This window comes from Colias croceus, chromosome 2, assembly GCF_905220415.1.
Source record: "Colias croceus chromosome 2, ilColCroc2.1".
NCBI classification, from domain to species: domain Eukaryota; kingdom Metazoa; phylum Arthropoda; class Insecta; order Lepidoptera; family Pieridae; genus Colias; species Colias croceus.
In genome coordinates this window covers 10,941,277-10,957,408 of record NC_059538.1, presented here as the reverse complement: position 1 = coordinate 10,957,408, position 16,132 = coordinate 10,941,277, and the positions used below count along the sequence as shown (strand labels likewise).

At 34.2% G+C, this 16,132-nt stretch overlaps 1 protein-coding gene across 1 annotated transcript; it reads right to left on the bottom strand.

Annotated features, from left to right (window-relative positions):
* Positions 1-530: 530 nt before the first annotated feature.
* Positions 531-13,905, bottom strand: LOC123701237 (neural Wiskott-Aldrich syndrome protein-like). The gene is made up of 11 exons (XM_045648646.1): positions 13,574-13,905; positions 10,412-10,639; positions 9,293-9,392; positions 7,022-7,180; positions 6,539-6,655; positions 5,618-5,788; positions 3,665-3,763; positions 2,566-2,792; positions 2,106-2,195; positions 1,583-1,764; positions 531-1,118 (listed from the first exon to the last, which is right to left on the bottom strand). Exons 1-10 carry the CDS (start codon positions 13,658-13,660, stop codon positions 1,612-1,614), a joined length of 1,431 nt encoding a protein of 476 aa, XP_045504602.1. The 5' UTR covers positions 13,661-13,905; the 3' UTR covers positions 531-1,118; positions 1,583-1,611.
* Between the last annotated feature and the right edge of the window lie 2,227 nt (positions 13,906-16,132).

Sequence of the window (16,132 nt, the reverse complement as noted above, 5' to 3'; positions counted from 1 at the left end):
ACTTGTAAATTATGAATACTGACGAAAGCATGTTCTCTGACCACTTATTTCTTGAATTATATAAAATCTAATATTTATCACCAATGTTTTTCTTCAGTCGATCCGCCTAATGAAAAACTATGTACACAATTTACAGAAAGTAAAGTAACAGTTCGTTAAAACTACAATTATAAAATTATTACATTAAAATATACTATATATGCCTTTTTTACATTGGCTCAAAGTTAAGAATGAGTGAGGAAAGGACATTTTGGGCAGGAAAGAACACATTTAATGTGCTTTTATTACAGTTACACTGTTACGGTTTACAATACTGTAGTGATAATTTTTTGTGGCTTACGTTTTTCTATTAGAAAGTTACAAAGGATAGACTAAGTAGGAAATACATTCTTAACAACGATAAAAAGGTTATGAAATGAAATTAGAGCTATTATTGAAATTTTTAAGCTATTGCATAGCTTCTATCGCGGGCCTTGAGCGCGGGGACCGAATCGAGAAATTCCGTAACGAAAAATCCTCACGCTCCCCACTCCGACGGGCGGAGGTGTGGCTTGAAGGCATAGCATGCAATAGCTTTACCGCGGCAGTCCCCGAGTGCAACACGTCGTGTTTTTTAAATTGTCTATATGTTGAGCAATGAAATTGAAAATTTCTCGAGTCTCTATGTGTAATGAAATAAAGAACATTATTATATTAAAAAAAATACCTTTACTAATACTAGACAGAGGAAAGGTTTTAGTTGTTGCTTGTACCAAACAATCTACTATATCGATCGTGAATCTTTCAAGTTATTGTTTTTATTAAGAAATAGTTGTGTTTACAATAATTATAAATTGTAAATAACAATGTTATTCATTATTATTCCCATCATATTGTAATAAGAATATAAGTATTAATTTTATAAAAACAGACAAGAGAAAGATTTTGTACTAAAATATAAAACAGTACTTCAATAAATTTGAATTTGAGTACAGAAGTATGAAAGTTAACAAACAATATTCTTATAGTATCTAAAACTAATTTGAAACATAACATTAGTTCTTGGTTGTTTTTGTGTTGAAATGCTTGATTTCCCGTTTCCATACAATAATCGCCGGACACCGCAGTAAAGACGTAGTCTAAAGAAGAAAAGAAAAATACCTTTTTTTAGAAACAAAAAATTAAAGTAGGAAATTTAATATGTACGAGAAATATTTTTTGAGCTTTACGATTAAATTTGCGAAAGGTAAATAAAGTTAAATAAGCAGCTTAGTGTACAACAACCTAAAATAATACCACTTAAAAAAAAACAAACGCCATAAGTCAAAGAAATAGTGTAATAGCGCCGCCGCCAGTTCGGTTTCCCGCTCTAACCAAAAAAAAAACAATCTTAAAGAAGTCATATTACAATATTCACCCAGATGGCGTTCCAAATTCAAAGGACTAGAGCCATCATCAAACCAGCTAGTTCCCTAGCTAGCTCAAAAAAAAAAAAACAAAAGACATATTCATCTACACGGCGGCGTTCCAAATGCAAAACACTCAAGCCATCATGATGAACCAGCCTGTTCCCTAGCCAACTCTCAAAAAAAAACATATTCACCTAAACAGCGTTCCAAATTCAAACCGCAGCTAATCGTCCCACTCGCCGTCACTCGTGGTCTGGCTGTCCTCCGAGTCGGACGAGTGTATCGCGCGAGCTCGTTCTTGTAACGCTTTAGCTAGTGCGCCCGCTAGTCCGCAAGTTGGGGCGGAAGGTTCTACTGGTCCTGTTACGCGGTTCACCTGGACAGTCAGACAAAATTATACATTTATCGTAAAATACCAACACAAAGATACATAACAAACAGACAAGGTTATATACTGTATAATACACACCCGAAGATATTTTTTTTTTCAGAAATAACTGTTACTGTATGACAAGCACACTATGCGCACGTTGTGACGCGTACACACACATAAAAAATAAATGATTTATCTAAAACTCAAAAATGCTTCAATTATTCATTCTCAAATTGCATTAAATAAGCTTTGTTCAAACTTTTAAACATCGAAAGTAGTAAGTTTGTATCGAAAATTTTACTCATGTTTTCAGTTCCAATTATAAATAATGAAGAAATACTTACAGCACGCAAATTGATGCCTTGTCGAATTTCACTCAGCAAGTTACTCCTGCTGTCGTCATTGAGCGAAGTCTTGGATCCCACTTCAACATGCTGTAAATATAATTTGAAAAATCATATTATCAAAATTTCAGGAAAGGAAGTGCTGTAACAGAAATTACATTCACTGCTTAAAATTAAACAAAATTTGCCCTTTAAAAAGTTTAATAAAAAAATAGTTAAAAAACATAATGTCTATCTTCACTCCTTTTTATATAAAATAAATTCATTATTAAGCATTCTGTTGCATACAATTCACTGGGAACAAGTGTCTATAGTCCGCACGCACCTATAATGTCTGGTGGCGGGGCGTACTTGTATACCTAGTCATAGATAACACTCTTACCCGCAACATCTTGCTTCCTTATAGTCCGTACGCACCTTAATACGTGCGCTTTTGCTACTACAAAGTTATGGGACTCACCCGCAGTGTCTTGCTTCCATTTCTGATGCTCTCCATAAGCGCTGCCCTTGAATCTGGTGTCTCCGCGGGCATGTCGGGCGGCGGGGGCGGTGCGGGGGGCGCGTGGGGCGCGGGGGCGTGGGGCGCGGGGGCGTGGGGCGCGGGCGGCGCGGGGGGCGGCGGCGGGGGCGGGGGCGCGGCGCACGGCGGCGGGGGCGGGGGCACTGACGGCGGCGCGGCCGACGGCGCTGCGCGTGAGCATGTTACATTGTCGAGTGTATTGGGGGCGTGTTGTAATATAATAATTATGAATGCAGTGTGTACGCATTATATGAAACTGTCATACTAGTGTATGTAATCTACAATTTATTTGTTACAAATTCATCAAAAAAAAAAAAAAAAACAATTGAGTTTTTTTTTGTTAATTTAAGAAAATTGACTAAAAAAATAAATAAACACATTTAGCAAAACAACATTTACTAAATTATATTTTTATAGAAAACAAAAAGTAGGTTTGCACTTGCGCTCTAAAGAATATTTTAGAGGGCAAGTGCAATCCAAACTATCAAACCCTCATTCGATCATCAAACATTTACAACATCATCTTATATTATACCTACATAAAAAAAAATGTGTGCGTGTACTAGTGTACACACGTAAGAAGTGAAACTCCTTTATGACCTTATTTTTCAAAAAATAATTTACTATATGCAACTTTACAGGAATACGTCGAATCACGCGTGGTAGGGATAAGAAAAAGCTGGCGCGTAACGGAAAAATGTCACGCGTAACGAAAAAATGTGACACTAAATTTTTTTCCAACCCCGATAAAGAAGTTTCACTTCAAAAACTTATTATAAAACTAGCTGTTTCCCGCAGCTTCGCCTGCGTGGAAAAGACAAATTTTCATGATACTAACTTTCATACCCTATTTTACGAATACTATTGATGAATTTTCTAAAATCCTTTCTTAGGGGACGCCTACGTTTTGACATCATGCCAAATTTCAGCCCGATACGTCTAGTGGTTTTGGGCTGTGCGTTGATAGATCACTATATCAGTCACCTTTGAGTTTTATATACAAATAGATAGCAACATTATTTGTATCGTAAATACTCACGTTGCATCGGTCTCGGCGGCGGGTTGCGCGCGAGGCCGGCGGGCGGCGGCGGCGGCGGCGGCACGGCGCGCGCGGGCGGCGGCGGCGGCGCGCGGGACGCTGTGCGATTGTGTGCTTTATTAGTATGGCCGTAAGAGCGTTTATGGCTTGCGGGATTTGTGTGATGTTTCTAAGATTGTAACATTGGTGCACACGATTGTGTGCTTTATTAGTATGGTCGTAAGAGCTTTTATGGCTTGCGGGATTTGTTATGAATGTTCATGTTTGTAACGTTGGTACACAGAATAGAAGCCATTTGTAATCTTGGTGCACACGATTGTGTACTTTATTAGTATGGGGGTAGGTGCGTGTATGACTTGAGGGATTTGTGAGATGTTTCTAAGATTGTAACATTGGTGCACACGATTGTGTGCTTTATTAGTATGGTCGTAAGAGCGTTTATGGCTTGCGGGATTTGTTACGAATGTTCATGTTTGTAACGTTGGTACACAGAATAGAAGCCATTTGTAATCTTGGTGCACACGATTGTGTACTTTATTAGTATGGGGGTAGGTGCGTGTATGACTTGAGGGATTTGTGAGTTGTTTCTAAGATTGTAACATTGGTGCACACGATTGTGTGCTTTATTAGTATGTCCGTAAGAGCGTTTATGGCTTGCGGGATTTGTTACGAATGTTCATGTTTGTAACGTTGGTACACAGAATAGATGCCGTTTGTAATCTTGGTGCACACGATTGTGTACTTTATTAGTATGGGGGTAGGTGCGTGTATGACTTGAGGGATTTGTGAGATGTTTCTAAGATTGTAACATTGGTGCACACGATTGTGTGCTTTATTAGTATTGTCGTAAGAGCGTTTATGGCTTGCGGGATTTGTTACGAATGTTCATGTTTGTAACGTTGGTACACAGAATAGATGCCGTTTGTAATCTTGGTGCACACGATTGTGTACTTTATTAGGTGCGTGTATGAATTGAGGGATTTGTGAGATTTTTCTAAGATAGTAACATTGGTGCACACGATTGTGTGCTTTATTAACATGGAGAAAGCAGCGTGTATGTATGGTTTGTGGCATTTGTTACGAACTTAAACGTTCGCAATCTTACAACCAATTGTGTGCTTTATTACTAGCGTATATGGCTTGCGGGATTTTGTGAACATTTGCAAGTTCGTAAACTTGGTACACACGATAGTAGAGTGGGGAGTAGGCGTGTGTATACCGTGCGGGATTTGTTACGAATTTTTATAAATAAGATAATTCGTACAAACAAGGACACAAAAAATTGTTACAAACGCCATATTCAAATTTAAATTATGGCGTACAAGCTCGTTAAATAATATATTAAAACGATCTCCATGACCCAAAATCATTAACATTTGCAGATGTTAATGATTTTGGGTCATGGAGATCAGTAAAAATTTTTCTTCACTCATAAAAAAATGAACATAATATTTTGTACTCACGTGGTGCGGGCGCGTGAGCGTGCGGGGCGCGGGAGGGTACGGGCGGCGCGGCGGGCGGCGGGGGAGGGGGGGAGCTTAGCACCTCTGTAGAGATACACATTTTTTATTGTTTATGAACGAAAATAGTGAGAAAAAAATGTCACCTAAAAAAAAGACCTAAAAAATATAGAATTCAAATTCTGTCATATTAAAAATACAAATGTTGTTATTATTGCTACTTTATTTCAAAAAAGGAAGAAGCATTTAAATAACCTGACAAACCAAAGGTTTCAATCATAGCTGACCATGAGGTCCAGGATCATTGATACCTATCTCCGACATCTATAAATACGAAATATTTTTTAAACTTTTTATATTATTGAATCTTACTGCTTTCAAATTGGTAAACACAAATTTTTTTGTTGTAAAATGCATTCTTACAGAAAAGAGATCAAAATTCGTTCTGTTTACTGAAATAATGTTCAATACAACATTATTTGTATATTCCTACCTTTAGGAGCATCATGTAGCTCCTCCTTTACTGCATCTAACCCTCCGTTTCTATTGATAAAGTCGTATATGAACTGTCTAGTGGCATGGTCCTGTAGTTGCGAGTCGCTGATGCCGGCTTTGAAGAAGAAAGATTTCATTTCTGCTTCTGGTAGATTGTCTACGTCGAAACCTGCGAAATACATTTATGGTTAATATTATAGAGAGGAAAGATTTGATTTTTTTTTATATGGGATTAAATATATTATAGTAAATGCGTTCGAAAATTGTATGAACAGCTACATTACTCTTGACTTCATCACTACATAGTATAAAACAAAGTCGTTTTCTCTGTCCCTATGTCCCTTTGTATGCTTTAATCTTTCAAACTACGCAACGGATTTTGATGCGGTTTTTTTAATAGATAGAGTGATTCAAGAGGAAGGTTTTAGTATATAATTTATTATGTTTTAGACAAAGCGGGCGAAGCTGCGGGCGGAAAGCTAGTACTATCATAATATAGCTTATAGATGGTATAGATGTCGCTGTCATCTGGTTGAATCTGGTATTTGATTGAAAGACTAGTGTCTTCTTTGAACGACGATTCATTGAATGACTTCAAATATATTTTGGAAAAAATTATATCATTACCTGGACAAACAAGAGAAACTTTTTTCAGAATTTTCAGATGTTTAGTTTTAACTGCACCCGTATGTAACTATACTAATATTATAAAGCTGAAGAGTTTGTTTGTTTGTTTGAACGCGCTAATCTCACGAACTACTGGTCCGATTTGAAAAATTCTTTCGGTCTTAGTTAGCACATTTACCGAGGAGAGCTATTATAGGCTTTATATTATGACGCTAAGACCAACAGGAGCGGAGCAATGCGGGTGAAACCGCGCGGTACAGCTAGTCTATCATAAATCTATAAACTTATTTACCTTTATCAGCATCCCATCCTACGTGCGATATGTGCTTGAAGTCTTGCGGCGCGCCGATGTCCGCCTTCGTCAGTTTTCGCGCTTTCTGTTTCTTGCCTTTCAATGTGTATCCACTGCCTGTAAACGGATAATTATTTATAGTGATTACTTATAAATCTCTGTTTTAATGATCATTCATCATAGTATAAAAGAACACTCTTTTTTCAGTTTCTATATGAGCGGGCAAACAAGCTAATGATTCGCCTGATGGAATGCGAATACAACTGTTTATGAGCATTAAAAGTACACAAAAATATTATTTTTGGCTTATTTGGTTGCTATTTGGTAATCTATCATTAGCCTGTAGCTCATTATCATTCATTTAGTTCTTATATATCTTCATTCTATTTCATTACCTATATAGGTTAGGTGTGGAGACGAAGCTGTGTGCACACTATCTACGGTCCATGGGGATAATGACAATAAATAAATAAATAATCTCACCAGAAACAGCATTGCTCTTGACTTGCGCGGGCGCAGGTACGGGCGTTGCGACGGGCGGCATGTGCGTGTGTGCTACGCCGTTCACGCGAGCGGATAAGTTCGGCGTGCTTGACGCAGAGCTGTTCGCGCGAGATGCTAGCATGGAACGCTGTCTGCGTTCTATGGAGATAATATAAATAAAATAGCCTTTTATTTCCCATCATATTGCAAGTATAATAATTACCTATTTAACACTTACAAACATTATATTTAAAAAAACAGCGTGTGCTGAGCACACGTGTCAGAAGTGAAACTTGGCAAGATTCAAAGATGACAACAATCGTTGCCTTACTCCATGACATGACAAAATGTTGTTCAAAAATGTTTACATGTATTTTTATACCGTCGAAAATAATACGGTTAATTGTATAGCGTCTTTTAACACGTAATAAGAGTAATATAAAGTAACATTTCCATTATTTAATTAATTAATTTCAGAATAATGACATGTGTAAGAGATTTTAATCCAATCTAGCCTAGATAGGTAAAGGTCACCCTTTTCTTCCTCATGTTGATTATATGTAACAGTTTTACAAAAGCGTGCGGTTTTCTTCAACTAATTATGATAATTGTTAATTAATTATTGTTAAAAAAATATAATATTGCTAAAATAACATTAACGAAAATTACTCATGAGTCATGAACAAGAGTTTGACCTAGTTTTCATTTTCTCGAGACTAGATAATTTTATATTTTGTTTTTTTTTTAAATGTAACTCATTATTATAATTTATAAAGATCAGGCAATGTTTGTAAGTTATTGAAAATCAGTGAATGCTCATTCTAACCCCACTATATAAAATTATTTTAGTGTTAACAGGCGTAGAGCATTATTTCGTTGTTCTTAGTGCGTTCGAAAAGATTCTATGCAATGTTCTAATACTGAACAACACTGAATACGGGTTTTCGTTTACACTAAAAGATCAAGAAAGAATGCTCTTGCTCTAGAACAAGAGCATTCTTTCGTGAACGAGCTAGCTAGCTCTATGTTCGTTTGATGTAAATGCACCGTAATATTACTATAACACAAAATCTTGCGGTCACTGATGATGTACATACAAAAACATCCCAATGTGTTTGTTTACACACAACCGTATTGTTAGCGGCTTTGTTATATCATATCTATAAACAGACGGTTTCGTGTCTCAATGATTTTAGCATACTAATGGTTTTATTATCACTCCATAAAATACGGCCTTGATATTTCATTATGAAATTTCTCTCTCACACGCAACGCTTAGTTAATGTTATTTTAATGGCATTAATGACTAATTATAATTAAGTATTTAATGCAATTCGCATTCAGTGTGAGAGTTAGAAAATTACGTAAGCCATTGTGAAATCTTAATGATATTAAAGTGTTAATCTTATTTATATCGTTGGTTTTCTCTTTTTATTCGATATCTTATTATAATTAAAAGAGGATTTATAAAAATATATACAGGGTGTCCCACTGTTGGTATACTAAGCTCAAAGGAGGTTATAGTTTTGCATACGCTGAGTTCGTAAAAAATACTTATAAAATTCCGGACGCATTTTTTTTAACGTGAGCTATCGTTTAAGATTATCTTTTCATAGACAAAATGCTCACATTAGCGAAGCGGTATATGCCGGCTGCGCGAAGATAGAACAAAACATGGATTTTCAGGAAAAACTTAGCAAAAAATTTTTGACGTAATTTTGTTGTTTAAGTAGTTTTACGTAATCAGTGTATGCAAAACTAAAAGTTCCTTCGCGCTTATTATACCAATAGTGGGACACCCTGTATATAAAGAGAAAACTTCAAGATTTTTAACGTTAGAAAGACTGGAACAACGCTGCGATTAGTTTAGAGCATTATTATGTAAATCGCAATTATTTATTCTCTTTACATATTCCAACTAACACATAACACAAATGTGTTTAACATTCAAAAATCAAAACTCTGCATCTGCAATTCGTATTCTCTATGACGACATCATCCCAGGTAACCTTAGTAGACATAGACATAGGCAAACATTTACTATAGTCTTTAGCTCTAATGAGCCCTCTTCACAATGGGCAGCGTTGGGCGAATAGAGACAATCACGATAGACATTTAGCTCCGCCGTCCGCGTCGTTGTAGACGTTCATTTTTAACGGTAATGGCGACAAACATCGACGATCATTTGTTGGGCCAACGCTGCCCATTGTGAAGAGGGCCTATAACACAGACTGTACAGACATGAGACAGTGAAAGTTAAAGACAACGAACCTTCCCGCCTCTGTTTCCGCAGTTCGATTTTCTCGATAAGTATATTCCTGAGCACTCTGGCTTCATCTTCGTTGGCGAAGTTGAACGCTGTCATGTATTCCTGGAAATTAGTTTTAAATAGATTAATTATCATATCGGTGATTTGTGAAGGGCCTCTTGATATAAGTTTTGCATAGTTAACATGACTTCATGATAATGATAAGTATGTAGATTAGAAACGGGAGCAAAAGGAATTGTTCCTGGATAATTATTTTGCAAAATTTTTTTTCGTAAGTACTTGTAGAGTAATTCTGATCAAATATCGATATTATCCAAACAAATAAAATTCCTATCCTACAGAACGATATAACGTATAACTAATAGATAGAAAAAAAAACATTCATGTTAGCTTGTAGTAGACAATTTCTGATGTTTAACAATATTTGAGAATCCCGAAAACTTGACCCAAAAAATGGTGCCAATTTTTATTAACAATACAATTGACGTTATACTGTTATCTACAGTGTCTAATAAATATATACGACAGACGAAATTTTAAGATGCTTAACGGATATATATTATAAAGCGTGCAGACACGATTCACGAAACGAATCGGTAACGGAGTATCGTGCGATGAGTCAATCATTTGATCCAAATATCGGCTTTTGTATCACACATTCAATTAAATCTATGATTTACAGCAATGCTTTATTTCAAATTGGGCGATATTTTAAGCAGTGTTTTCAGATAAAATGTTAAAGATGAGGGCTACGTAAATTATAGCTGATTGTTTACCAGAAACTAATTAAAGACGTTCTGGGTAACGTCATTAGATCATCCTAGTTTTCCTGTTATCATGAAGTTAATTATTATGACCTATTTATTACGTTGCAGCTTACAGCTAACCACATATTAAAAGCTTCATAACGGGAAGCCGGAAATCAAACATGTCATAACTCAAACAAGGCCTGAGCATACTCATCCTCAAAATGCGGTTTACGTTTAATTCATTGACAATACGAATAAAAACAAATAGTAATAAAGATGAGAGTGAAATTAAGGATGGACAGGATTGAGAATTTTTATCCAATGGAAATAAACTTAGGATTACAACAGTTTAAAGGTTTTTGTGTTACTGACCTCAGCTTCAAACGTGTGTAGATACGGTCTTGGACTCTTATACTCTATTTGCATGTAGACCTCGTGTTCCCATATCATCGTCTTCCTGTATAAGCAATAGATCCTGAAGAAGTACGATCGTTTGCTGTTGTCCTTTATCAGGCAGAGCACACCTGTGTCCTTTTTCTTCCATTCTGTGTGGCCTGGCCCTTCCGTGGTGAAAAGCTGTACTACGGCAGTCGCTAGACTCTGCAATAAAAATGATTGAATGAAAAAATTTTATAGCCATATTATTTTTTAAAAACCTCTAAATTTTTATATTATCTACTTCAGAAGTAAAACATCTTCCTGGGGCATATTGCAGACCAGTGGTTATTGAAAAATAGTTCCGGAATTTTTTTTTATTGATAAGATTTCCATTATGTTTACAGTTTAATTATGGTATTGCCGATTTTCTAGCAGGTAACTAGTTATATTATGTCTATTATTAAAACCGGTTCTTAAACATTTATTGGTACGCGACGGTATCTTAAATCTTGGAGATGATGTTATCCTTTCCTTTTTATTTTCGTCTGGGAATCAACTATGTATTCATATTAAGTATAATGTGAACTAAATGCATTTGTTTATAAGACATCTTTCTTTATGACAAGTTTTTATCGTCTATCACAAAACCTGTTGCGGCAGTCGATAGTCGCCGAGAAAAATACGAAAGCGCGAAAACTTGAATCTAAAGAAAAGGATTAGTATGCGCGCATGTTTCTTGATCAAATCCATAGATAACATGACAGTATCCAAATCAGACTAGACTTTCAAAGTTTCACAATGCACTTCCTTCCTCTGTTCGTTTTTATGGGACTACAGTTATTGTGTTAAAATATGGCTCGTCTATTATTGTATTGAATTAATTAAGACAAACAATAGTTACTGCTTGATCACTTTCAATTAAAGTTAAAACTTGATAGGTAACACATACAATAAAAAGCTATTTTATTCAAAACAAGTTATTTCTTGATGTTTGCTTATATTATTATTGTCCAGGATTTCTGACTACAAATAATAACATAAAACATCAATGATCCTAACATTGATTTTTTAAAAGTCCAATGATGCACAAAACATATTTTCTAACAGTTTGCGAATTTTGATCTATAGTATTATCTAAGCAGTTGTAAATTAATGCATAAAAGAGTAGTCTTGGTTTACATAATGAGAAAGTGGAGACAATAAACTATTCACATGTATTATGTAATAGTAAAAACTAACACAGAGTGGTTTCTAAGCCACAAATGGTATTTAAAACATACATTTTCTATGAATATTTCAAGGTAGTCCATTGACCTATTTATTGATTTGCTGTTCTAGTTTTAGTATGTAATGTTTGAAGAGAAAATACATTATACAGCCTTCTTTCATTTATCTAGTTAGTTAAATTAATATGACTCGGAAAGATTTAAAAAAAATGTTTAGAATAATTTAATTAAAAAGTTTCAATAATGAAATGTAACCATCTATAAAGGATACCGAGTTTGTTCTCCTCTTTCATGCTTTCTACTTAAATATATAAATGGCATCACATAATACTGAAACCAAATATTTATAGAATATATTAATTTGGTACATCTTAGAGAGGCCATACACGGGCAACTCGAGCAGTTAATGGCTGGGCGACGTACGCGGACTGCTTGAGGGGTCGGTCGTTGACTGCTCGAGCCGTCACTACCAACCGCGCATTTGACGGCTTGAAGCCGTCGCGACTACTCGAGCAGTTATGTGTATGGCAGTGAATGAATGTCTATAGTTCACCGCGGCAGTCGGTCGGTCAACTGCTTGAAGCTGTCCGTGTCTTTAATGGAGAGGATAGCTCATAATAATGATTTTAAATAGGGACATGTATCCGCAACTTGACAACAAGGGCCTATTTTGGATGAAAGAATGGACAGCTCATATTTTACGTTTCATATCATTGTTTTTCTCAGACACTGGATAATATTTCAATCAATTGCTGTCTATTATAGTTTTACAATTTAATGTCAAATTATGCTTTTTGCGTATTAAATGAAAAATTTACATTTTTAGTAAAAATTTCTACTATTGTTAATAATAAGGTATGTACGAAGCAAATTAATAATGTCTGAGAGGCGTTAAGAACATTTTTTTTGAAGAATTTATTTCTTATTTTTAATGTAATGTATAATAATAGTTTTTCTTGACCAAATGAACCTGGTACAAGCAATGATTGTTCAAATATGCTATTCCTTTTTTTTAAATCAAATGCAACTTTTTTGTATTCAGGGCTATCAATAAATTTTATATAATATATAAATCCATATACTGTGAATCATAATCAAGATCATGATTAATTTTCTTATGAACATACATCATTGATAACATATATTTTTGTCTTATCATTATAGGTAGGTATATTAAATTCCTCAGATAAATTTGAAATTGTTTTTATTACAGTTTGAAGGTTTATATTTTCTACTAGCAGTCCGCCCCGGCTTCGCCCGTGGTACATATTTATATTCTCTACATAAGAACCTTCCTCATATTTCAAGGAATATAATAAAAAAGAACTATCGAAATCGGTTCAGCCGTTCACACGTGATGCCGTGGCAACGCGAAACGGGTTTCATTTATATATATATAGATGATTAAGATATAAACAAATCAAAAATATATTATTCATAATTTTATGGAGTAATGAATATTAAATATTTAATTACGATCATTTTGGCAAACATAATATAAGTGATCATTATCAATCTATACAATATAAAGTTAATGACCACTGTGATTCATACTTACTTGTTAGGCAGAATGGAAAGTGGGATGCAATAATATTTATTATTTTAATACTTTTATACTGTATGTGGGTTTTTATTTTTCATTAGTGTGAAATAAAGATAAATTTACAAGAATGAATAAATTTTACATCAATTAGTCTGAAAAATCATAAAGGCCTTGCATTCATAACTTAATTAAATTTTAAACACAAAATAAGTTTGAAACAAAACTTCAAATAATTAATTGATTCATAATTATTACTTATGTAAAAAGTGGTAAAAATACGTCGCATTTTTTTTTCTTTATCGAAACCAACTGTTAATCGCCAGATAGGGCGTGATATGTAATCTGTAGCTTGATTTCAAAGGACACATTTTTTTTCGTACAACTCACCTGACATTTTGGACCTATGAGACTAAACACCTGTTCGTTCTCTTCCCGAGACAAAAGGACGCTCGGCCTGTTCTCACCTCTCGGCATTCTGCTTGTTGTTTTTATAAAACACTCATAAAATCACTTTAAATAGGCACAGCCATACATATTGTTCATCACAGATTCCCAACGTATTAACACTGGACAACTAATAATTTGGCACTCACTCACTATACCTAACGAAAGGCGCATTCTCAAGACACTGAAATATTCTATAATTTTCTATTCGATGCAAATTACATGCTAAAACGGATAAATATGATTTACTTTCTCAACATCCCGTCTGCGATACATCAATCATTACACTGATGTTGCAAGTTTATGAAACGTCAAATTAATTTTGCCCACGCCTAATGTCAAAATGAATCATCACACCTTAGCATCACACCTATTTATTAATTATTATTATTTATTTTATTAATGTTAATAAGCATTATTATGTATTTATAAGGCTATTAAAATGTTAAAGGTATTTATTATATTATATCATCAATAATTTATGGTATATTCATATTCCAATCATCGCGTATTTATCCATTAGTTTTTCTTTCCAAAAAGCTTGTATCTAAGACGAGTGAAAATAAAAAAAACGAAATGGCGGGTTTATTCAAAATTTAAAATTACATATTTCAAACTGCAAGTGCAAAATTTGAAATTATACACATAACTACTAGTTTTCCCCAAGAATCAAGCTATTCATTTGTGAAATAATGAAAATCGGGACATTGGTTTTTGAGTTTATCGCAAGAGATGGACCATATCACATATGTGTTGGAGAACTTTGTGTTGAAATATTACTTAAGTACCTAATGAATAGTTCAAGGATGTGAAGATCACAGTACATAATATAAAAGAGGGTGAAGATATATATTATGACGATTCAGTGAGTCATTCTTTGTTTTTATTAATAGGATTAGTAGAATGTTTAATAATACATAGCTATACTTATTCTGTAGTAAATTAAGTAACGTAGCAAGTTGTAGTTATTTCAAAGTTAATTTTTATCGTCTTGATTGAAGACTATTAAAAACTGTTAAATTATTGTGACTTAGGTTTTTCATCTCCAATCAATAATGTACAAGTGCATGTAGGTATGATGTACAGCTATTAATAATAAAATAATATAATTAAGGATATAAAGGAATGTACAAATAAAACACATGTATTATATAAGTGCTGTTTATTTCTATTTATTTATGTACACAGCCTAAAAACAAAACTCATTTTGTAACATGTAGTTTTCTATAAATTGCACATAATTCAAAATATAACAAATTTAAAACGGTGCCATGACGATAAAACGGCGATAGTAAATTATTTATTTATAATAATTTATTGATCTAGGTGCGTTTCTACAAAATGATATCGACACACAACATAAGTCTTTATTAACATATAATTTCAAACAATTACAACATTAATATACATTAATTCTAAATGTTCAAACCAATTCGATTTAATCTTGCTATGAATTGACGCAAAATCTCGATACAACTGTGTACTGTGCGTTTCTTTATGAAATATGACTATTATGAATTTTTAATGTAAAATTTAAATTTAAATTTGAATTTTTCTAGTAAAATTTAAAACTACTGTAAAAATGTAACGAAAATATAGAATATGCACAACTACCTACAATTCATCCAGACGTAGAAAGCAACACGCATAAAAATAAGCCATGGGGATATCATGGATGGTCTACGATCCGAAGTCCGAACATAAGTCGACCTGCACCCGGCGTGATAATAGAATGAGACCAATTTTATAATAAATTTAGTGTATTAAAAAATGTATTAAAAATGGGTTGACTGGGAAAATCCTGGACAGGACATTTTTAATGAATTAAAAAAAACCATTTTTTTTAATTAATTGCAGCCCAAAAATTAATAATTATTTTTTGTATTTTTAAAGATACGGTAAAATTTAAGGAACGCACTTAAGGAACGCACCGATAGATAGTTGTTTTAATTTTTTTCTAGCAACACTTCTTTCTAAACGTCTACTGTCAAAATAATTGTCGGTAAAATTTTACACTTCGTGGAGCCCTTCATTTAAATATACTTAACAAAGTCGCGCCATAAAAGTTTAAAAAATTTTAATACTTTGTTTATAATAATTTTTTCAAGTTAACAAAAAACTAGAAATTTCTTTTTTTGTTTTGACTACTGACAGTCAATAGGCAAATCTCCTTCAAATTAGAGGCAAATAGTCACATCTTCTTGCCATGAAAAGCAAAAAAAAAGTTCATTAAAACGACCGTTTTTTCCCGAAATTCAAGATAGTTCTTTGAGATAGTTTTTGGATCTACGCCCAGAAAGGTCGTGTTCCATCGTTACAATATTGTATTCACTGAAAAGTGCTTCATATTGGTTGAGATGGTTATTAATCATCTCAATAGATGGCGCGCGGTGTGTCCCTTATGACACATAAAACTGAAAGAATATAATAAATTCGATTGCTCTGGCGGGTCACGACTCACGAGTGGCTGAGTTGGTCAGGCACAGGGGGGGGACACTTAGA

Bases quoted from the DNA above. Each gene is read 5' to 3' on its own strand.
- LOC123701237 (XM_045648646.1), bottom strand. From the start codon at position 13,660: ATGCCGAGAGGTGAGAACAGGCCGAGCGTCCTTTTGTCTCGGGAAGAG. The intron at 2,793-3,664 runs GTGAGTATTTAC...GCTCACGCGCAG, and splicing joins GCCGCCGAGACCGATGCAAC to CGCCGTCGGCCGCGCCGCCG. The intron at 1,765-2,105 runs GTAAGTATTTCT...CTGACTGTCCAG, and splicing joins AAGGCATCAATTTGCGTGCT to GTGAACCGCGTAACAGGACC.